This window comes from Rhipicephalus microplus, chromosome X, assembly GCF_043290135.1.
Source record: "Rhipicephalus microplus isolate Deutch F79 chromosome X, USDA_Rmic, whole genome shotgun sequence".
NCBI lineage: Eukaryota > Metazoa > Arthropoda > Arachnida > Ixodida > Ixodidae > Rhipicephalus > Rhipicephalus microplus.
Window position 1 is genome coordinate 11,055,708 of NC_134710.1, and position 23,495 is coordinate 11,079,202.

Genomic DNA, 23,495 nt, shown 5'->3' on the forward strand with positions numbered 1-23,495 from the left:
CTCTTCGCAAAGTGACTATGCTTTCTCTCCCGGTTTCTCTTAGCACTGTGAGTGCCCAACAAATTGAGCCCATTGCTGCATGTACAGCAAAAGTGATAATTCGAGACGTGTTGTGCACCAATTGAATTTCACGTGTTGGCTTCATGTTCCCACGAACTGATCCTAGGATGAGTTTTTTTTTCATGTCATCACGCCGTCATGGGCTACGCTTAGGCCGAAGCAGAGCACTAACCGCTTTGTGATGCGCCTTCGGTTTATGTGGCCGTATATAGTATGGCTAGTCTTGTCGTTGCGACAGCCATTGACCTTCCTCCTTTCAGCGCCCAGTTTGTCCCTGCCTTCACTTTCTGACACTACCGTCCTGTTTACGCCATCGGACATCTTCGGTAGCCGCCACCACACATCGCTGCCATTCATCGTTCTAGCGCTTTGTCAAGACACTACCGGATTAATTTATTCTCATGTGAACTCGTGCTCCCTCTGTTTGCGCTGCAACGAGACGCTCGGCCACATTCAGCCTATCAATGAAGGTATTATCGTGCCTGCCGATTTTTTCGACACCAACCCAAATATGAAGCTGAACATGATGGTTCCTCACCTTGACTCGGACAACGCGTCTTCTGATGCATTTCATTGTTCTATTGGCAGCCATCTCGCCCCTGCTCAACGAGAGCAGTTTCTTACCCTGTTGCACAAATTCGTGCATTCGTTTGACTTTTCCCAAAGGTGCTAGGAAGAACGAACACCGTTGTTCACACAATTGACCCAGGGAAAAGTACTCCTTTGCACCAGCACTCCCCCTATTGTATGTCGCCGGCGGAATGTCGTGTAGTTACAGAACAAGTAGACGACCTGCTACAGCGCGGAGGCATCAAGCCTTTTTGTAGTACTTGGTCATCCCCTGTTGTACTCGTCAAAAAAAAAAAAAGATGATTCCACCCGGTTGTGCGTCGACTACAGGCACCTAAACAGCATAACGAGAAAAAATATTTATCTTCTTCCCTGCATAGACGACGCTCTCGATTGTCTCCAAGGTGCAGAACTTTTTTCCTCACTACCTCCACTCAGGTTATCAGCAGGTCCCAATGACTGAGTCTCATCGTCCGAAAACAGCGTTTGTCACACCAGATGGCCTCTATGAATTTACCCTAATGTCATTTGGACTCTGAAACATGCTCACCACATTCGAGCGAATGATGAACAGCCTTTTACGTGGTCTCAAATGGAACATATGCTTGTGCTATCTTGGCGACGTTATGACCTTTTCACCCATTTCACATGGCATCTTATTCGTCTGCGTAAGATTCTACAGTGTCTTACAAATGCTAAGCTTCAGCTTAACCTGAAGAAATGTCACTTTGCGGCTCAACAACTCACCATACTTGGTGATGTCGTCTCCAAAGCCAGTATCCTTCCCGACCCTGACAAACTTTGTGCTGTTGGCGAATTTCCCAAGCCGACTACAGTTAAAGAACTACGAAGCTTTGTGGGCTTGTACTCCTATTTTTGTCGGTTTGTCTGGAACTTTGCTTCCATCATCACTCCGCTCACCAAGCTTCTTGCTGGCCATGAGAATCTTTCGTATTACTCAGCAGCCTATGACGAATACTTTGCAGCACTGCACCAACTTCTTACTTCACCAGCTGTACTGCGCCATTACGAACCTACTGCGCCAACTGAAGTACACACAGATGCAAGTGGCGTCAGCCTTGGTGCTTTAACAGAATAGAAAGTCGGGCGAGTTGGTGTATATTCATATTAAAAGAAAAGCGGCGCACAAAAAGACGGAGACAAAGAAGAGAACCGCACACAGCGCTGCACTCACAACTGAAAGTTTTGATCCGAGCAACAAGAATATAAAAAGTAATAGCCCCGCATGACAAGTGAGTGACAAGTGATGCTCGCATAAGCCAGACCTCGGTTACATTGCACAAAAAAGAGTTCACTTTTATTGATGAGCGTATCATTTAATTCTCGTTGTACCTCACTTGTCATGCGCGGCTATAAGTTTTTATATTCTTGTTGCTCGGATTAAAACTTTCAGTTGTGAGTGCAGCGCTGTGTGTGGTTCTCTTCTTTGTCTCCGTCTTTTTGTGCGCCGCTTTTCTTTTAACTTGGTGCTGTACTTGCGCAACGCAAACCGGGTTTTACGGAGTACGTGGTTGCCTATTATGCTAGCCGCGCCCTCACTAAGGCAGAAGCCGACTATTCTGTTACTGAAAAAGAGTGCCTTGCGATTGTGTGAGTGTTAAGCAAGCTTCGCCCCTATTTGTACGGCCAAACTTTTGATGTGGTAACTGATCATCACGCACTCTGTTGGTTGGCTTCACTGAAAGATCCTTCTGGTTGCCTCGAACGTTGGGCACTACGCCTACATGAATTCGACATTGGCGTCGTCTACCGACCGGGGCAAACGCACTCTGACGCAAATGCGCTTTCACGATCACCTGTGAAATCTGATGAATCGAAAATATCAGCCCTTTACCTTCCACTCTCTGCTGTAATCGTCACATACATGCCATCTAAACAGCAGAAGGACCCTTGGATTGTCTCACTCTTCAATATGCTCTTTGACACAGCAACTTCCGGCTACCCGCGTGCTCTTCGGCTCCAAGCAACGCATTTCGCCGTACGGGATGGCCTGCTATACCGTCGCAAGTATTAAGTGGCTGATCGTAAATGACTACTGTTCATGCCCAGCCATATATGCGGTCTGATATCTGGGAATCTTTTCATGCTGAACCGCAACAGGCACACGCCGGTGCGCTAAAGACATATGAGCGGATCTGCCAACGTTCCTACTGGCGGGGTATGTACACATTTGTACGCAAACACATTTGCTCATGTTCCTTGTGTCAGCAGTGCAAGACATTTCCTCATTCACCAGGTCAACTGCAGCCTTTACCATGTCTGGCACGCTCATTTGACCATGTTATGATTGACCTATAAGGCCCGCTATCGTGCTCTGTTGGTGGTAATTGTGTGTGATTGTGGCTGCCGACCATATGAGAAGGTACACCAAAACGGCAGCGCTACCTTCAGCTGGTACTCGTGACGTTGCAACCTTCATCTTGGATCGGTTCGTTCTCCGCCATGGTGCACCATGGGAGCTACTGAGTGACAGAGATCGTGTATTTTTGTTCGAAGTTCTGCAGCAATTCCTATATTCACGCCGTACAGTACACCGCACATTAACAGCCTGATACCCTCAAACGAACGGCCTAACAGAACATTTTTATAGAGCCCTGGAAGACATGCTCACTATGCATAATGATTTCGACCACTCTAATTAAGACGCAGTTCTTTCTTTTGCGACGTACGCTTACAATACGGAAGTTCAATTAACAACAGGCTTTTCTCCACTTTTTTCTTTCACATGGTCGTGACACATGCAGCACACTCGACACAATTCTGCCAAACAATCCTGATGCCTCCGAGTTCAGCCCAGTATCTGAAATGGCCGAACATGCCGAAGAGTGTCGTCAGTTTGCACGATCCTTAACAGCCAACAATCAAGCCCTCCAAAAAGATCACCATGACCATGATCTTGTTCAGGACACTCTGCCCATTGGTTCTCTCGTGTGGCTACGACTGTCTTTCCACTCTCCTGGACTGACTCCCAAGTTTGCACCGAAGTATATATACTGGCCCTTACCGCATCATACAGAGCCCTTCTTCTGTCACATATGTGACTGAACCGCTCAAGCCATCCACGCACAAGCGCCGCCTTGGTCATGAGATGGTCCACGTCAGTTGTCTCAAGCCCTGCTATGACCCTCCTATTCTCTCATCACCTCGAGTCGCCAGGATTGCTCATCTTCATCACCAGGGTATTGTAGGGGGGGGGTTCTCAAGGCAGTGACCAGTGGGACCATCTCATAGTGCGAAGCGCGAGCGTGTGCACGAGCTGCTGAAGCAGGACTGTTCAAGTATTTTTGTCCGTACCGGCTGTCTGCCTACTACCTGGCGTCGCTATAGAGCTCCCTTGCTATATATATATATATATATATATATATATATATATATATATATATATATATATAAAAAACCTCGTTAAACCGTACCTGTGTGAACAGTAGTTTCGTTTTGAAAGTAGTGAAGTCAAATCACCGACTCGGCGGCCATTGAACATAATACATTTTGTATCCGCATAAGCGGTGCCAGCTTATCGCGTATGTGTCAGTTAATAAGTAGTTTTTCCAATTATCGTTGCGCACTCGCCGCGGCATGTCATCCCCCCCTGGGTGTCCCGACAGAACAGCAAGCCCCAGAGATCGAAACACGCCTCGCTTGTTTGTGTTGATGATGATGGCAGCTGTGTTGGTGAGCTGTTGACGCAGGACTGTTCAAGTATTTTTGTCCGTACCGGCTGTCTGCCTACTACCTAGCGTCACTATTAAGCTCTCTTGCTATATATATCTATATATATATATATGTATATACATATATATATGTGGGGGAGTAATAATTCAATGGGCCAGTTAGTCTTCGTGAAGGTATGGGATATGGCACAACGGGAGCGTTGTCAACAAGGATAAATATATTTATTCCCCAACAGTTTCGAGAGGGGTCCTCCCTTCATCAGGGGATGAGTTATACAACCCCTGATACATGTATATATATATATATATATATATATATATATATATATATATATATATATATATACATATATATATATATATATGGATTTTTCTGCAACAAGAAGCACTCGGCCGGCTAAGCTTCTGGTGCTGTTCACGCGATGGCGCTTTGCACAAACACGCAAACACGGTGTGCGCTTGCTTTGCTTTCTTTGTTCCTTTGGTGCCGTGCATAGGTGTTCTCTGGTTGATCTGTGCCGTACAGGTCTCGCATCATTTTTCACGTGTTGTGTATGTGTGCTTGTGCTGCTTCGTACTTGCGTTTGAGCTGTAAAACAGCTGTAAATCATTCAAGATGTAAAACAGCTCTACAAGAAGAATCTGCTGCGCAGATTTCTTCTCGCCATTGAATTTGGCAAATTATTCTCCATCGACCTGATTGGCGCGATTCACCTGCTCGAATACTTGTGGCGGCAGGTTGAAGCAAGGACAGTTCAAAATTGCTTCAAGCATGCTGGCTTCAGTGTGTGTGCGGGCGATGCAGATGACGCCAGTGACACCATCGACCAGACTTCGGACATCGTAGACGAAGCTTGCAAAACTCTGCTAGCTGAAGTGCTGGAGCGGCAGGGCGTTACGGAAGGCATTTCCTTCCCCGACTTCAGAGACACAGACAGCGATGTGCAGACATCTCCGGACATGTCCGACGAAGCCATTGTTGCCTCGGTTGTGAAAGTGTCACCAAATTATAGTGATGAGGACGACATGGAAAGCGACAACACGAGTGATTCAGGTCCGACAGTGGCCGAAGCTGCGCATTTCGTCAGCGTCATGCGGGTATTTGCCTAGAAGAGGGGGCTGGCAAAAAAGCTGGCTCACAGCATAAGTGAGTTTGAGGCCGCTGTCGTTGCTGCTAGGCCGCCGCGTCGTCAAATGAAGATTACAGACTTTGTCATGCAAAGCTAATAAATTACTGCACGTTTTTTGTTCTTTCATCGCACTTTCTGAAGGTTTCTTTTTTTTTTTTTTGACAGACAAGTGAGCGACCTGACGCTATTTCAGTTAAGCAGTACTACCGTTTAGTACGTACTTTTTCCGAGCTCCGGCCAACTACAGTTTAACTAGGTTTCACTGTATATTACGTTCTGGCTGTCACAATTCAGCGTGTCCTTGATTTTGATCGTGAAGTCTGAGGACGAAGCCTCGGCAGCGTTGTTTCCCGCATGGCTTACAACCCCATTCACTGCTTTCAGACTCGGTCGTATTAGCTCTAACTAGGATGTCTTTTATGTTCTTTCCGTGGCGGTAGACCACTCGCGGCGGCTCCGTGAAAATTGAGGATCGACGCGCACTGTGCTGTATAACGTTAAAATGTTTTGAATGGATATTCTTAAGGTGCCGTAGTGTGGGTGAGTATGTGACGACAAGGTAAGTTTGGTTTTTTGAATGGCGTGGTTTCGAGCCCGAGAGAATTTCATTCCTATCGAAATTACATGCCCGGCCTATAGCATCATCGATGATTTTTTCTGGGTACTCTTTTGTCACAAGGGCCGTTTTAAGATCCTTGGCATGACCTTCGAAATCTGACACGCCCGGAAAAATTCAGTGGTATCGATGTCCTTGCGAGTATGGGATGGCTGTCTTGCAGTGATGTGGATACCTACTCTTAAAATGTAGGTACTGATGGTAATCTGTTGGTTTTTTGTATAGGTCTGTTGGTTTTTTCGTATAGGACATCAAGAAAGTTTATAGTTGACTTAGAGTAGGTGTGTATAAACGAGATTGATGAGTGAGTTGAATTAATATGATCTATGAATGACAGCAGACTTTCCTCTTCGTGGTGCCAAAAAATCAATATGTCGTCCAAGAATCTTTTGTAAACGAGAGGCGTCAGTGTTCTGCTTGCAAGAAATTGTTCTTCAATAGATGCCATAAAAATACTTGCGTAACTAGGAACCATCTTTGTACCCATAGCTGTGCCATTTATCTGGAGAAAGTGCTTATTATCGAACTCAAAGTTATTGTGGCCGAGTACAAACTGCAGTAAAGTCAACAGCGTGTCCTCATCTAAGCACATCGGCACGCTGGCCTTCTTGAAAGCTGCGACTGTTGCGTCAATGCCATCTGACTGTGCGATGTTCGTATAAAGTGACACTACATCCATTGTAACAAGGATGCTACCATTGGGAACTTCGAGTTCGCTGACTTCACGGAGAAAGTGGTTAGTGTCCTTAATGTATGAAGGGATAGTTGGAACAATACCCTTAAATGAAGTTTAGCGTGCTTGACATTCTTTCTGTTACTGTGCTGTTGCTTGAAACAATAGGATGACCAGGGTGGTTGGCTTTGTGTATTTTAGGCAGCAAGTCAAACAGGCCTGGAGCAGACTGAATCGATTGCATTAGCTTGAGCGTATCAGCCGTGCTTTTTCCATTCTTACGCAGTGAAGTTAGTTCACAGATTATTTCTCATTTGAATAATTTAGTGGGGTGATCTTCCAGTTCCGCGTAGAAGCTCTTGTCCTCCAGTTGTCGATAGCTTTCTCTCAGGTAATCAGTTCTATCTAATATTACTATTGCACCACACTTATCCGCAGGCTTAATTACCAAATCCGCTCGGCGACTTAGGAGCTCCAGTGACTTACACTCTTCCGGGGACAGATTGTTTCTATAGCGCCTTGTTTTTGAACAAGCCACTATGATGTCTTTTTGTACTGCCGATATATACATGTTTAGGTGTCTGTCCCGCTATTCAGGTAGTGACCAAGTTTTTTCTGAAGAACCAGGGAATACTGTTCGGCTCGGTTCATATTTCTAGCAAAGTTATCTAAATCCTGATACAATTGGAATTCACTACACTTTCCATAGCCGGACAGAATGTGAGGCCCTTTGAAAGCAGTCTGATTTCGGTCGCAGATAGCTGTGCTGAAGAAAGACTAATCACACTCGGAGGCACCATTTCCACATCCCGGTTGATATTTATCGGTGTCGCCAGTATAGCTTTATGTGTAGTAATTGTCTCAGTTACCCCATCCTGCTCTAGTTTCTGACGTTCGGTACCGAAAGGCTTATCTCTCAAGCCTGATCCCGAAAGGACAATATTAAATCGAGAAGAACAAGCACAGTGGGAGAAAACACTTCATGATGCATTGCTGCAGCTCATGCAGACTATTATTAAGCACAGCGAATGAAAAGCTTGTGAGCTTAAGGAGAAAGAACTGTCACTTAGACATCAGTCTGATCTCAGCCAGGAGAACATTAATGATCTCGAGAAGTATGAAACGCAAAAAACAGCAGTGACAAAAGAGCGGAAGCGTGTGTGTGTGTGCGCGCGCGTGTGTACACGGCTCGGTGAAGTGAAGTGACAACCACGTTTTTTGTTTACACATCGCAAAACCACGGCTGCTACATAGCAGTCGAGTACACGTGCCTTCATTTGAGCGAGCACAGGTGCTAATTGGTTGACGATACATGGCAGAACAAATAAACAGTAATGTATGACAGAACCGCATGACTGAGACTGCCAGAAAACGAACACATTGTAGTGCTATCGGATTCGCCAGTGCCCGTGGAGAGGCTAACATAAAAAGACCGAACGAATGGTTTTATTTTCGATAGACGGAGAAGTCAAATTTGGACGCACAAGCTGGAGGTAGAACAAAACAACAACAAATAACATCAAATGTAAACAGAGACAACTACAACACATCGTTTATGAATTTTTTTTTTTTAACCGCGCAGTTCTTTCCAAAACGACTCTCCTCATTTTCTCCCGGTGAGAGGCTCTCAACGTGTCTGTCGGCTGCTATGAGTATATTTGCTTTAAATATAAACTCTTGTTGTTCACCAGCTGCTTTTTGGCCCCTTTTTGTCTCTCCATGTTTTGCTGATGTAGGTTTGTGTCAATGTGCCGTTCTGCAAATGAACACAGACAGCCGAACTTCCTAGTGAAAGGAGTGCTCAAGCTGTTTTACTAAAACGAACATCAGTTCCACATGGCCTTGCGGGAAATGCACGACACCACAACGCGACACCATTCGGAAATAACCGGAACTTATATTCATATTCTCCGGGTACGACACCGCCTCTGAGCGAAGCTAATGACAAAGATGCCAGGGGTTGAAGGCAGGCTTTAGAAGAAAACAAGAGATAAGCCGGGAATCAGAAAAACAACTAGAGATAAGAGAAAACGGGAAGGGGGTGTCAAGACGCCTCGATGCTACAAAGTTTGCAGCCAGCGGCTGTGGTGGTGTGAGCGCAAACATATCCTTGTCGGCTGCGGAACAGGGCACCTTTTGTGTGTGTGCGTGCGTGCATGTGTGTGTCGCCAACTAATATGCACTCACTCAGATATTATTCTTGAAAATTATCGCCTACGAGGCTGTGAAGCAGACGGTGCCCCGCCGCGGTGGTCTAGTGGCTAAGGTACTCGGCTACTGAACCGCAGGTCGCGGGATTAAATCCCGGCTGCGGTAGCTGCATTTCCGATGGAGGCGGAAATGTTGTAGGCCCGTTTGCTCAGATTTGGGTGCACGTTAAAAAACCCCAAAACCCCAGGTGGTCGAAATTTCCGAAGCCCTTCACTATGGCATCTCTCATAACCATATGATGGTTTTGGGACGTTAAACCCCACATATCAATCAATCAGGCTGTGAAGCGATTCTCAAGTTGTTTTATTATGCAAAGGTGTAAAGAAGTAAAAAAGTTCAAAAATGCTGGGATCAGCCCTGAATTGTGAAAAAATAAAATATTTTCACGCTTTGTTTTGACTATGTGTTCACTGTTGAATTACTGGCATTATCATAAGAACGCCGTGACGGGTTGAGAAGAAAACATTCAAAAGCGCAGCAAAGCAAGAAGTTGTGTTCACATTTTTTAGCCTTTCATCGCTCTTTTTGTCTCACAATTTTCTTATTATTCACTTCATAACTGCTCACTCTATTGCCAGCATTGAAGTTAATGTCACTCAAATTTCTAAGAGGCTCGAGTCTACTGTTACGAGATCGCACACACGCTAAGAATATGGCTGTCGCATCTGACATAGTATCGTTTGAATACTATAGATGGGTTTAGAAGAAGTAAAAAGTCTATGTTATTTTATGTTAACCGAACTGTGGACACTGCAATTGCTAAAGTTGCTTACTAAACAAAATTATTAAATCTGAAACAACGGTTTCTGAAGTGGCATACCCAGAGTTACTATAATGTTTGTCACAGCTTCTTAATATGTCCAATACTTATTCCTCATGCGTGCATGAATTTCAATTTATTGCCTGCTGATGCTCATTTTTAAGGAATTATTTATCTTGTAGTCTTCATTTCGTTGAGGTATACCTCTCCTTTTTTTTACTGTTCAGTCACATTCTGCATCAAATCACTTGTCCTTGCGTCTTCCTATCTGGTTGTTGTATTTTGTTTCTTTTATTTAACAGCTATAAATATATATGAATATTGATATCTTTATACTCAAATGCAACTGTGTGGGAAAGAACCCTAATAAACTGGGACTGAAGCCCCGAATCTCCTACTCTTCCTTCCGTGTGTGCCATATATCATCCCGCCTAATTTTTCTTTGTGCTGTTGAGATGAAGATAACCTGGCAGTATGCTCTGATGATTAGTTTTTTTTCTCGTTAGTTTACAATTTATCGGCACCCTGTGCGACCAGCACAGCGACTTTGTACCATTACAAACTTCGTTTTAAATGAGAAAAACCTGAGAGCGCGGACTCAGACGCGTTAATGCTGCACGCCAGCGGGCGGTTGCACCCTCTGGAGGCTGTATTGTAAAATCTTTCAACTTTACCACCTCGTTCACGACACTAGGAAAATCATTCTAGCCACTATAGTACCCACGCGCTTTGTCATCCAGGAGCTGTGCCTATGGGAGACCAGCGCTGGATAGGCGGCACACAGAAAAAGAGCACCTGGTGAAGAGTCCCGACACAACTCAGCTGCTCGAGCCCAGACGACCAGCCGCAGTGTACCACTCTGAGAGCATACGCGTACGCCGCTGCCGTGCTTTATTTTGAAACAAACAGCTCGAACAGCCATTGCGCCAGTAATTTTGCACTGTGGTTTAGAAAAATAACTTTGTCCGAAGGCTACTCTTACATAAAAAGCACGAAAATAACGGAGAGAAGCCCTGCAAAGCGGACTGCGTCTATGCATATAGTATCGGAGGGACAGTGCTGTGCCTGTGCCTTAATGGCAGCTCCTTCGTTCTCATTTTGTGGTTGCGTGCTGGATTTTGGGCTAATGCTAATGCTGGCTGACATGCCCCCAAACGATAAGCCCGTGCTGCGACAATACCACGCTGCCAACATCTGCAGTAAAACAAAACTGTGGGTTAACTAAACAACAAGTAAAAATAGAAGACATTTGATACTTCTTTAGCAAGGCATAAATTCTGATGTTACTTAGCCACGGCAGCCAGTGAGAAAAATGTTTACTGCATTGGCTGACTCCAGAAAGCTAAGCTCCGAGTAGTCCACTGCTTTGTTCGTAACAATAACCCTGTCTTCTACTCTTAATAAGCTAAACAGAGGCATCTCAGCATACAGCACTCACCATGAAACTATCTTTTATTCGAGTTCAGAGGCGTAGGCAAACGTGGACCCCCACAAGTCTTGTGGACAAGGCAGCTTTCCTTTACACGCAACTGTTAAAAAAAAAAAGACTACCTGCCTATCGTATCTTTCACTTCACCCGGTGGCATCAGATAGAGTTTGGTGGTGGTGACGGTCAGATGAGTGGACGCATGCAAACTTTGTTAGTCCTGAAGTGCACAACTCAACGCTCAGTGGGCCAAATAAAAAAAATTATATATATGCCATATGTTGCATAATACGCTCGTTTTATTTCCGGCGAAACGACGTTTAAACACGACTGTTTGGCCCTGGTTTCCACTAGTGGCTGTCTTCAATACCGAATATATATAGCAGACACATGCCATCCGGTTTAGAAACGAGCTTGACAGCACTAAAAAGAAGAGTGACAGCAAAATTTTGCTCGCCTGGCCGCTTGGATGCAACGCCGCCTCCTCTTTTTATGTCCTCCCTTTCCTCTATACATCCTCCTTTACATATATTGCTGCACTTGAATACACAGCAGTACTGCCAGCGCCCTTTGGTTTTGTGACGACGATATGCACATGCACCGCCTCTGCCAGCCGCCACTCTCGTCTGGGGGAGTAACTGAGAAGTGCACGCTCTCACTGCCAAGTGGTCGTGGAAACTCCAGCACTGGTTCCCTCCCATTTTGGGTAGTACCGACCACCACACACTCTACTGGCTGAGCGCGTTATTCTCTCAAAATTGGTTGAGAGCAGCATGATCGTGGCTCGCGAATGCCACAGGAAAGTGTTTTTTTTTTCGTGCGCTTTTGTTGCAGCTTGGAAAACAGATAGTACAACACCTGATACTTTCTCTTGCAAATAATTCAATTGGGGTTTATGTAGAAGGTTTCGAACTTTACAAATCACATTACTTAATAAAAGTCAGTATTTAGCATTTACATAAGTAATACTGCTTAACATATTATTTAATTATGGAACAGATATCGTCTATAGTGCGCAAGGTAGCTATAAGTAACATGCAACTAATTTCACTTGTCTGCCTCTACTATTCTATTTCGTAACTGGGAAGACACCTGCCAAATGTACGATATGCTGATCTCTAGAAGAATTCTTGGACAGCATTAAAAGGGTATTATACTTGCAGCCTCCCAAGTAAACACAACTTTCTAAAATGAATCAGACTGAATACTCACTGTGGCACACAAGCAATGCCAGAGCAGGACCGAGGGCAGCTGCTTGCATTGGGCCGAACACTTTCAGTACCTTGCACCCTCGTCCAAGGAGGGCCGTCTCTACACCAAGCACTATCCAGTGGCCCCGTACGCCAAGCACTGCCCGGGTGGTCCCTCCTTCACCTACTTGGCGGGGGCCGCTATGTCCACGGAGCTCGGCAATGCCAGCCTCTGCGTGTCGAATTCATCCTCTGGCGAACGAACTTTATAACGAGGTTATTATGTCAGAGCTTCGCCAACATTGAATTATCTTGAAATTGTGCCAAACAAGCTCTTCATAGTAAAGCTCTCGACCGCCTCATAAGCTAGAAAATATCGCAATATCGAAAAATAGAAATTTTCGATTTAGAACTGTCTTTTGTTTGCTTGGCTTTTCTTCCTGGAACACAGCAACAAATAATGCCTGCATGAACAAATGCTCCAGAGAAAGAGGCTCAGCAAGGATGATACTTGTTAAATGCGAAGCATTTATCGGCAGCCCCGCCACGGTGGTCTAGTAGCTAAGGTACTTGGCTGCTGACCCGCAGGTCGCGGGACCAAATCCCGGCTACGGTGGCTGCATTTCCAATGGAAGCAGAAATGCTGTAGGCCGTGTGCTCAGATTCGGGTGCACGTTAAAGAACCCCAGGTGGTCTAAATTTCCAGAGCCCTCCACTACGGTGTCCCTCATAGTCATATCGTGGTTTTGGGACGTTAAACCCCGCATATCAATGAACCATTTCTTAGCGTACTTCGGCGACTTTGAGCACTTTCCTTTCTATATCTATCTATCTAGCCACCTATGAGTTTTAGCTCTCCTGGCCGTTTTGACAATGGTATCAATACCAAAATCGGTAGGGGATAACATGACAGTATACGCGCATAAGTGACTACTCATAGCATGAACATCATGATTTACATTCCATGGTCTTGTTCTTGTGCTGGTTTCGTTCACATGACATGTTGCAAAACTGGTATGGTATGACATGACTGCCTGGGGAATACAAGTGACAGACCCTATAACATGGAAATTATGACATGCATGTTATGTAAGTCGTGACTACATGCCACGCTCATGGTGTGCTCGTGATCGTTTCGCTAGCTTCACATAAACCAAATTTTGCATTACGGGACATGACTCGATGACGAATGTATATGACTGGGGCAAACATGATAATCATAATATGCATGCCATGTAAAACATGACTACATGGCATACCCTCATAGCGTGCTCACGGCGGTTTCTCTAGTTCTACATATAGCCAGTTTGGCATTACTTGATGTGAATGGACAACGAAGGTAAATGACACGTCCAAACATGATAATCATGAAATGGTTGTCATGTAAACATGACTACATGCTACGCTCATAGCGCGCTCGCGGCCGTTTCGCCAGCTTTACATATACCAAATTTGGTATCACGTGACGTGAATAGACGGCGAAGGTAAATGACACGTCCAAACATGATAATCATTACATAAAAGTCATTTACGGCAAAATTTAAGGCCACCTCGTAACGTGCTGATTTTAAAGTGACATTCAACCTTTCTCATTCGTTCTTCGCATATCATTCATTGCTGCTATACGTGTGATCTGACTTTTTTTTTCTTCAAGACAACATACATTAAGTGTATAACTTAAGCTGTATTTAGAATGTTTCACTGACTACCAGAAATCACTCGCAACCTATTCTATCAACATTCGCAATTACAGTTGCACCAGCAAATGATTGATACTCTTGAGCATAAGGGGTGTCTAATCAAAACAACTGGAGTTGATCGGAAAGTGTTAACGCTGTAGTCTGCTTATCAGAGGTATTCGCAATCATCTAGCTGCCCACTACGCAATTCGGGAAGAGTCGACCCGTCTGCTAGCATAGGATCAGGTAGGTGATGAACGCACGAACTTTACTGCATGAACTGCACTAAATTGAATATGAAACCAGGCCCCATTCATGAAAAGCGCTAAATTCTCACTACGTAATTATTTCCCGTGGTGTGAAAGGTTGTAGTTCAGCTCCGTTCATCAACAATATTTTGTGAAATCCTGTACGAGCTGCAAAAAAACTGCATCAACTGTATTAACGTAACAAGTGGTTGACACTCCGAACTAGTATGTACCGCGTCTACCCGACTGATTTGCCGCAGTAAATTACCGCTAGAGAATAGCCTCATCAGTGCTGCACGGGGTACACGTTTAACATAACCATGGTTTCCAAGCATAATCGTCATTACAGGCACAGTCAGGGACGCGGAGTTCAAACGTAACACGAGTATTCAACATTTGTTTAGAAGTGCTTGGGTCACTATCATTCTCAGACTCTATAACCGTGCGCACTTTCTCGGATGTTGCGGAATCGAAAGGCACCTGGAAACGTGAATCTTGAAAAGAATGCACACGCATGCATCCAATGCTTCAACATTGCAAAAATATGTCGAACGTCACTGCCGTTCGGACAGTTCGGGCAAGTTAACTCAGTGCCATCGATTGAGGCCGTGACGGTACGTTTTAACACTGCTGGTTGAGTTCGAGCATGTTGACAGCATGTGCGCTCCACATTATTCACTTTAAGTTGTGGTACATGCAGCATATATCAAAGATATGCTTTTATTTGATCTCGCTCAGCGTTATTGTACATTACATGCAATCAAAGTGACTTACGAGTGTGAGACAACATTGCTGCACAAGGGTACATGAAGCGCAGTCACCCCTCGTTTATTAGCGACTAATCTTCTACGTCACTGTCACTCTCGGTGCTTTCACCACCTTCTACGTTTATATAGTTGGGAGTCTGCCCAGAGGACCGTAGTCAGCCAAAGTCTAGGGGAGATGTCGAGTAGAGTAGTCGGGGCTGATTACTAGAACATTTATTTACAATATTTACAGGTTCTAAGTAGCGTGATTACATGATGATAGTAACATCGTAGAAACTCTCGATGGAAGCTTGATGGAAGCTTGTTGAAGTATCTTGACGCTCGCATTTTATATCCTGGTCTTTCCAGGATTCCCTGCAGGGAAAAACAATGGAAGCCAGGAGAGTCCAATGAAAATGTTTTCTTTGCCTTCGCTCTCAAAATGGGAAGGAAGAAAACTGCCTCCTTCCCAACCCAGGAAAGAGGAAAGAAAGGTACTCCCAGTACGTCCCATGGCATGGGAGAAAACAGTGCACAATACACCAGGCACACGACACGGCATAGCGCGAAGACGTTGGAGTCTATGCTTGAGGGTGAACTCTGCAGTCCATTGCAGTGATGAGTGTGCGGAGCCGGTCAGGCCATGGTTTGTGGAAAACGGCAAGAAGGCACCACAAATAACGTGGAAAACCCACCCGAACATAGATCCCAGACGCTTGGCTTATTGTCCGGTGCAACGCAGTGATAACCATGCTTTCTAAGCCTCTTTGACTGCAAACAGCCTTTCTCAGGTCGTCAGCCGGTCGGGCATGTTGAAAGGGTTTTAAGAGCGGAGACGATTGCGCTGCAAAATTCAAAGTACTTCTGTCAAGTTGTCATTGCTTTAGGCACATCTCTGGGACCGCTGACCCGGAACAAATCAGCGTAGGCTCAGCCGCACATGTGATGTCTCCAAGCGGCGCCAAGCCAGGCAGGCCTACCATAACAAAGTCCAGTGAAAAATAATCGCCATCAAGCTGATTTCCTTCAGCAGTGCTGTTATATGTGGAATTTCCTCCACTAAGAGCTTTCGTCATTACGGCTAAAGAACAGTCTAGGCTCAAATACCACTTTATTAAAAAGCTGCCAGCAAAAAAATCCCTTGCAGTGTACTGCCACCTTCTAACAACGCAAAAAATAAACAAATAATAAGTGGCATCAAGCCGGCTATGAAAGCAACGTGCCTAAAGTGATGACCTGCGGGTCAGCAGCCGAGTACCTTAGCCACTAGACCACCACAGCGGGTCTTTATGATGATCAAGTCTGAAGAAACTGTGAAATGCCACGTTGACAGAAGAATGCATCCCAACGTAACACATAACGAGTGCTTATTAACATGGTAGTAGCAGCATCGGGGCGATCATGCATACGCTGCACTCATAAGGTTAGAGAAACAATCAGAAAACCGAGCTTGGCAGCTTCGGTTTTATAGCCACCGGTGGCGATTTTAAGCCTTCAGTGAAACTGCGGTGGCGCTGTGCCTTATCAGAAGCTTGTTGCAACAAGTGGCCGTGTTACCAGGCCTAGGAAAGTCTCAAGCCCGTCCCATCGCCAAGCGGGGCCGAAAACATTGAAAGCTAAAGAACAATACTGGCTCAGTTCAAATCTGCCCTCGGGAACATGAAAAAATTTGCCAGGAGCACCACAGTAAGCTCAAAATTTAAAGCGAACAAAGCCACCGTGTTTGCAAAGTTTTTTTTTTTCTATAATTGAAGGTTAACATTTGGATTCCGCGTTGCGCGTAATACTTCTGAGCACTAAATTTGTTAGGGATTGCGGTGCCATGGAAGTTATACAATGCCCCGCCGTGGTGGTCTAGTGGCTAAGGTACTCGGCTGCTGACTCGCAGGTCGCGGGATCAAATCCGGGCTGTGGCGGCTAAAAAAGCCTGCTAAAAAAAGCACTTTTGCCTGCTCCCAAGATCGCTCCCAACCCTATGTACCCTGTTTCTGTATTATCTACAAGCTTTCGCATATGAATTATAGCAAAAGAGTGCATTCGGTATAACTATGTTATGTATTATTACAGCATCAGTATTCAGCATCAGTATTACAGCATAGTTTTCACCCAATGAGAGCTTCGCCATCCATTATTGCTTTGCTCGCTGCCTCTCTTAATGTTTGCTTAGAGTTTTGTCCTAGTTTTCTTATTAGCATGATTGGGATGCCATGAGGGCCTGTTGATATGCATCAGGGCCTGTTGATTGACTGGGCTTGGTGGCACCGTTTGGAGCATCATGCTAAACTACGTGCTCTTCGATATACAGGTATGCCTTGGCTTTCACGGGACTGAACGTGCCTTCCTGCTGGATTGCTGTGGTCATTCCACCACAACGCCGATGTCATCAAGTATCCAACACGTGCAACTTGGGACGACGCTGCTACCGCCATCAGCATGGCAGAAAGAACCCCATAATGATGCGACGCTTCGCACGTCACGTCCGGAGGATCCTTTTGGCACACCAGCGACATCTGCCACATCAGCGACATCTGGCACATCATCGGGACTGCACAAAAGGCCGAACATGTTTCGCGCGCGCTTCACTGGGCTTAGTGGCACCATTTGGAGCATCATGCTAAACAACGTGCTCTTCGTTATCCAGGTTGGTGATAAACGGTCCTTTGTTAAATGTACTAAAACTAGTTACATTGGACTAGTTGTGCTGCCAAGCCCAAAAGTACATGTTGTTTTGCTACCTGCAGTGTGTTCGCGTGATATTTTTGTTATTGCAACTGAGTGGTGACGTAGAAGAGAACCCAGGTCCTGACAGAATAGATCAAATACTAAAGGCCGTAAATGAACTTAAGACATCTCATACAGCTGTTGAGACGGGTCTCAAAGATGTCCAGCTAAGGCTATCTCAGATTGAAAGTACCCTTACGTCATTAAAGCAATGTCAGGAGAAGATAGAAAAATGTGAAGCAACCGTATCGGCAATGCGCAGTGAGTTCACTAAAATGCACAACAAAATAGAAGAACTAAAGAATAGAAGCTGCTGAAACAATATCATTATTTATGGTCTTAAAGAAACAGAACAAAAACCAGAAATGGTGCAACAACTTGTGACGCGAGGGATATTTTCTGAAGTGTTGGGCATCAAAGTGAAATCTGTTGAGAGTGTGCACAGGCTTGGTCTTCGGAAGCCTAACCGCGACCGACCAATTATATTGCGCTTCTATGATTTTACAGAAAAAATGCTGGTATTACGAAACTGTTATAAACTAAAAAATACAGCCATATCTATATCGGAAGACTATTCTAAGTTTGTTCGTGAAACTCGGAGGAAGCTGTGGCAGGCGTCTGCGCTGAATCGCAGTAACGAAGATAAAATGACACTAGTTTACGATAAACTTAAAATCAACGGAGAACGGTTCACATGGAATGAGATAGAAAATAAAATGGTAGCTGTGAAACGTGCTCATACCGATGGTCAGAAGAAGGCAAGCACTTCTCAAGCGTGACAGAAAACAAAAGAGCCACTTACGCTGCTTTGCTTTAATGCAAGAAGTATCGTAAACAAAACACAGCAGATGAAAGAACTGTTGCTTTTGTACGGACCTGATGTAGTGGTCATCAGGGAAACGTGGCTAAACCCTGATATTCACGATTCAGAGATAGTGCCACCAGCATACGCACTGCTTCGTACAAATCGGGATGGCCGTGGCGGGGGCATGGCCATCGCCATTAAACGAAACACGTCTTTTCAAAAAGAAAGTGGCATTGCTGGTCACGAAAGTGTGTGATTAATAACATCCCTGTGTTGATTAGTGGTGTATACCAGTTTCCGGGTGCTCCTGATGAATACCTTGTAAAGCTACAGAACTTTCTTCACGGCTGTGTAGCTGAGCGAACGAAACTAATACTTACTGGTGATTTTAACAAGCCGAGAATAAACTGGGACACTTTTGCCATCGGAAATACTGCTGTTAAAAATTCAGATATACTTTTTGACATTATGCTTAGTTACTCGTTGACACAGCTGGTGATAGAACTGACTCGCATCCACGGGTCGGCATGTTCAGTGCTTGATCTTGCATTTGTGTTTAGCTCATTAACATCACAAATAAGTAGTGAAGAGGGTATCTCTGATCACAAGCTCATTCTGCTGACATTTCATGGCATGGGCGGCCGCGTATCGCATGCAACGACGCGCATATCAGTTAAAGATTACTACAGAGCGAATGATGAAAGTGTTAAAGATTTTCTTGAAGCATCACAAGACAATTTCTTTAATATGTCATCGAGTGTCGTGGATCTATGGAACAAACTAAAATCTGGAATCAGGCATTGTGAATCAACCTTTATACCTACTAAGCTAAAAAAAAAACTAAGCGTCAAACGCCACGGATTACGAGAAAATTATCCACCTAAAAAGAAAAGTACGACTCCGCAAACATGAAAAAAATCCGCTGCACTCAATGAGCTTTCACGCCCTTTAAAAACCGAAATAAAGATGGCAAGAGACCACTTTTTCTCAAGCACTCTGAATGAGGTTATGACAAATCAACCACGTAAATTTGGGAAGTACTTATCAAAGCCAAATAGCACAATAACTAAAATGGAAATATCGGGTAGTCTTGTTGAAGATGCACGGATTATTGCAGATGCTTTCAAAATTTACTTCCAATCAGTTTTCACGCATACGCAGCCTTCATTTTTACCGTTGTCTAACAGTGAAAATCACATACCAGAGTTGAAAATAACAGAGTCTGGCATACTTAACCAGCTTCTTCAACTCGATGTCAAAAAATCGCAAGGCCCGGATAAAATTTCTAATGCTTTTCTTAAGAGCTGTGCCGCTCAGCTAACCCGTTTTCTGGACAAGATATTTTCCTTATCATTAGAAACAGCGGCGCTTCCTGATGATTGGTTGTGTGCAAAAGTAATTCCTATCCATAAAAGTGGCAACAAACAACTGATAAACACATACAGGCCAATATCACTGACAAGTACGTGCTGCAAGCTAATGGAGCATATAATAAACAAAGCACTTATGAACTATTTAAAGGAAAATAATCTTCTTTACCTGAACCAACACGGTTTTAGAAGGAAGCTTTCGACCACTACACAACTTTTAGAGATCACTCATGACTTTTCTTTAGCTATTATTGCTAGCCTGCAAATAGATGCAATATTTATTGATTTTTCTAAGGCATTTGACCGCGTCTGCACTTGTTGCTCATACAAAAACTTGAATCATTTGGGGTTAACTCAATATAGTTCATTGTATTGCCGCTTATCTTTCTAACCGCACCCAGTATGTTTCTTTTAATAATGTCGAGTCCGACCGTGCCGACGTGTTCTCTGGTGTTCCCCAAGGGTCCGTACTAGGACCAACACTCTTTCTCATATACATCAATGACATCTACACTGCTATGGAACCAGGTATTACAATGAGGCTTTTTGCAGATGACTGCGTCATATACTCTCCCACTAGCACAACAGAAGACCAGGTGAAACTTCACAAATCATTAGAAAATATTGGGCAATGGTGTGAAAAACATGGTATACAAATTAATACAGACAAAACCATGTGAATTACAATTTCCCATAAAAAGACACCACTCCATTTTCAGTACACTTTTTCTGGGGCAGATATCAAGCATGTAAATACTGTAAAGTACCTGGGGGTCACAATAACATCATCATTAAAGTGGGATGTCCACATTAATCAAATTTCTGCACGTGCATTTAAACAACTACGTTTTTTAAGGCGTAAACTGACCAGAACTTCCCCTCAAGTTAAACTAACAGCGTACAATTAGACCCGTCCATTAGACCCGTCCTGGAATATGCAGCAATAGTTCGGAACCCGCACCAAAACAACATGATTGATGCATAGGAAAAGATTCAAAACCGGGCTCTTAGGTTTATTTTTTCAAAGTATGCCAGGCAGGAGAGTGTTTCCGCACTGCGATTGCAAGCACGTGTCGCAACTCTTGCTAGCCGACGACAATTCGACCAGCCTGAAATTTCTTTCTTCTTTCAAACAACCTGGTAAATTTAAATAAGGATGATTACCTTGAAGCTCCGCACCACACTCCAGTAGAACTAACAACGACGAATGCATACGCCCATTCCTGTCACATTGTAACACGAAGTATTGTTTTTTTTTTCGCAGCTATAGAGATGTGGAATGACTTGCCGAATGACGTTTCATTGCACAATCACCTGAATCGTTTTCTTCCCTTTTGGAAATTCATTTAGAAGCATTGCAATAAATCCTGTGCTATCTTCGCCAAAATAAAGGTTGAAACAATGTATCGCGCATGTGCTCGCACATTGCTACACGTGCTTAACCGCCTGCATCTGTATATCAATGTTAACGTTGCTGTTATCATGCTAAGTAGTTTGTTTTTTTTAAACACATGTGTATCGTTCGTTTATTGCTTTATACTGTTATATCATTGTTTTTGCAGCTTGTGTTGTATGCCCTCTCCTGTATAAGCCTGAAAAGGTCCACAGTATTGAATAAAATAAAGTAAAATAAAAAATTTGAAACTCCTTTCTCTGCCATTTCCCACTCTCGTCCTAATGGAGCCACTGAGCTAATTGGTCTATCCTCATCTGGTACGGTGCAAGCACTTTCTTGATGTTTAAAATTTTTTGTCATCATTGTTTCTATATATTCCATTGCCTCATTCCCTTCTAATCTGACCGCTTGAACTGTAGTTACAAACCTCTGTTTCATGCTTGTCTTATTACTCAGAGAAATGAGATGGTTCAAAAACTTTGCAGCTGCCTTTCTATCTTTTTCTTTACTTCCACCATCCATTGGACCCCCTTTCTTCTAATCTTTTCACTGATCAAATCGGACGCTTCTCTTCTTTCTTTCTTTTGACATCATCTTCTTTTGACATCATCTTCCGGTTCGTCCCTCTGTTTGGCATACCTGTGTTCTCTGGAGGTTTCCTGACGTCTTACTATGGCTCCCTTATCTTCCTCATCCCACCAGCTTTTGGGTTTGTGCCTGGTTTTCCCGGTTGATTTGACTCGTACCATAACAAGCTCCAACTCAAACAGCCGAGTAACATTTGTGTACGTTCACTTTGTTTTAGTATAATCGGTGATTATTTTCTCAATCTCTTTAGTTGCTATTTCTATTTGCCTTTCTGAATAAATATTACCGTGTGGTACCTTGTAATGCCGCCTTTCCAATTCCATTTCTCTTTCAAAACTCAGCTCAATACATTTGTGATCACTACCTAAGCTTCTGGACCCATATCCATCAATGTTGATCACCCTTAGGCGATCATACGTCCTATGTGACTTTATTGCATAATCTATCGTCAAATGCAGCCTTCCTACCTCCCATGTTATCTGCCCTTCGCATTTCTTGGTGCTGTTGCAAATGATTAAATCATGCCTTTCACACATATTCATTAGCATTCTACCTGTTGGGTCAGTATATGCATCCATATCTTCTATGTGTGCATTCATATCTCCTATTATAATTACCTCACACTCTTCTCCTAGTTCGCCAATGTCATTTCATATGCACTACACCATTTGTTGATTTTCCTTTCTGGCTTTTGCCCCTGTCCACAAGTATACAAAACCCAGGAGCGCCATTTGTCCTGCCACTTTCCCTTTTAGCCATTCATGTTCCTTGCACTCCTGCTTGACCCTTTGCCAGTCTGTACTTTGAAGGCCCCGCCTCCGCTCGGGGGGGTCAGTTAGCCAAAAGTTAGCGCTCCGATTCCCCCGTGCTTGCTAGAGATAAGGACCCATCGGCCCAACAACTTTTATGAATGAATGCCCAATACCATCCCCCTTTTTGCTGCCTTCTGTTCTATTACAATATTCCCACGCATAGTCCAGATTGTTAGGAGGTTGTTCCATGCCCCTAAAATGTGTTTCTACAAAACCATATACCATCGGTCTCTCCTACCTTAGCTGTTCTATCTCTTCCCACTTCAGCCTGTTCCTGCCACCCTGCATGTTAATAACCAATGTCTGAATTGGCTCAGCCCTCGTGGCTACATCGATTTCTCCCCCAAACTCGACGTGTCTTAGATATTGGTGCCACTTTGGAATTGTGTCTGCCAATACCACCTGTCAAGGAGTCTCTCCTTGACAGGCTAGGTCAAGGAGTCTCTCCTTGACCTAGCCTCCCATCACAGTGAATTCTGTCTTGTTGAAAACCACCCCACCTGTGCACCTCTCAGCTTATTTCCACCACCTCGAAGCCTTTCTCTTGACTCTTCCGCCTTATCTCTTGGTTTTCATTGACAACTGCTTCTTGCAGGTTGCCGTCACGCACCAGTACTTCTGGTATCGTGCACATTGAACAAAGTAACCATAAAAGACATATACCCCTTGCGCTCGCATTGATGCCTTAGATTCCTTACAAGAAGCGAATATTTTTCGAGTCTTGACCTGCACTCCAGTTATTGGCAAATTCCAATGCACGAGGATGACAAGAAAAAAACTATCTTTGCCACACCCGATGGAC

The 23,495-nt window shown here is 44.2% G+C and overlaps 1 protein-coding gene across 5 annotated transcripts in view; it reads right to left on the reverse strand.

Moving 5' to 3' along the window:
* Positions 1–23,495, reverse strand: part of LOC119175657 (RCC1 domain-containing protein 1) — a 161,529-nt gene that overhangs the window by 42,406 nt on the left and 95,628 nt on the right. For 4 of the 5 annotated variants that reach the window (XM_075881816.1, XM_075881815.1, XM_037426584.2 and 1 more), the window contains one exon: positions 12,351–12,560. The exons of the other annotated variant lie outside the window; for it this stretch is intronic. In XM_075881816.1, the coding sequence (XP_075737931.1) occupies positions 12,351–12,560 (210 nt within the window). The remainder of the gene's footprint in view (positions 1–12,350; positions 12,561–23,495) is intronic. 5 annotated transcript variants of the gene reach the window in all.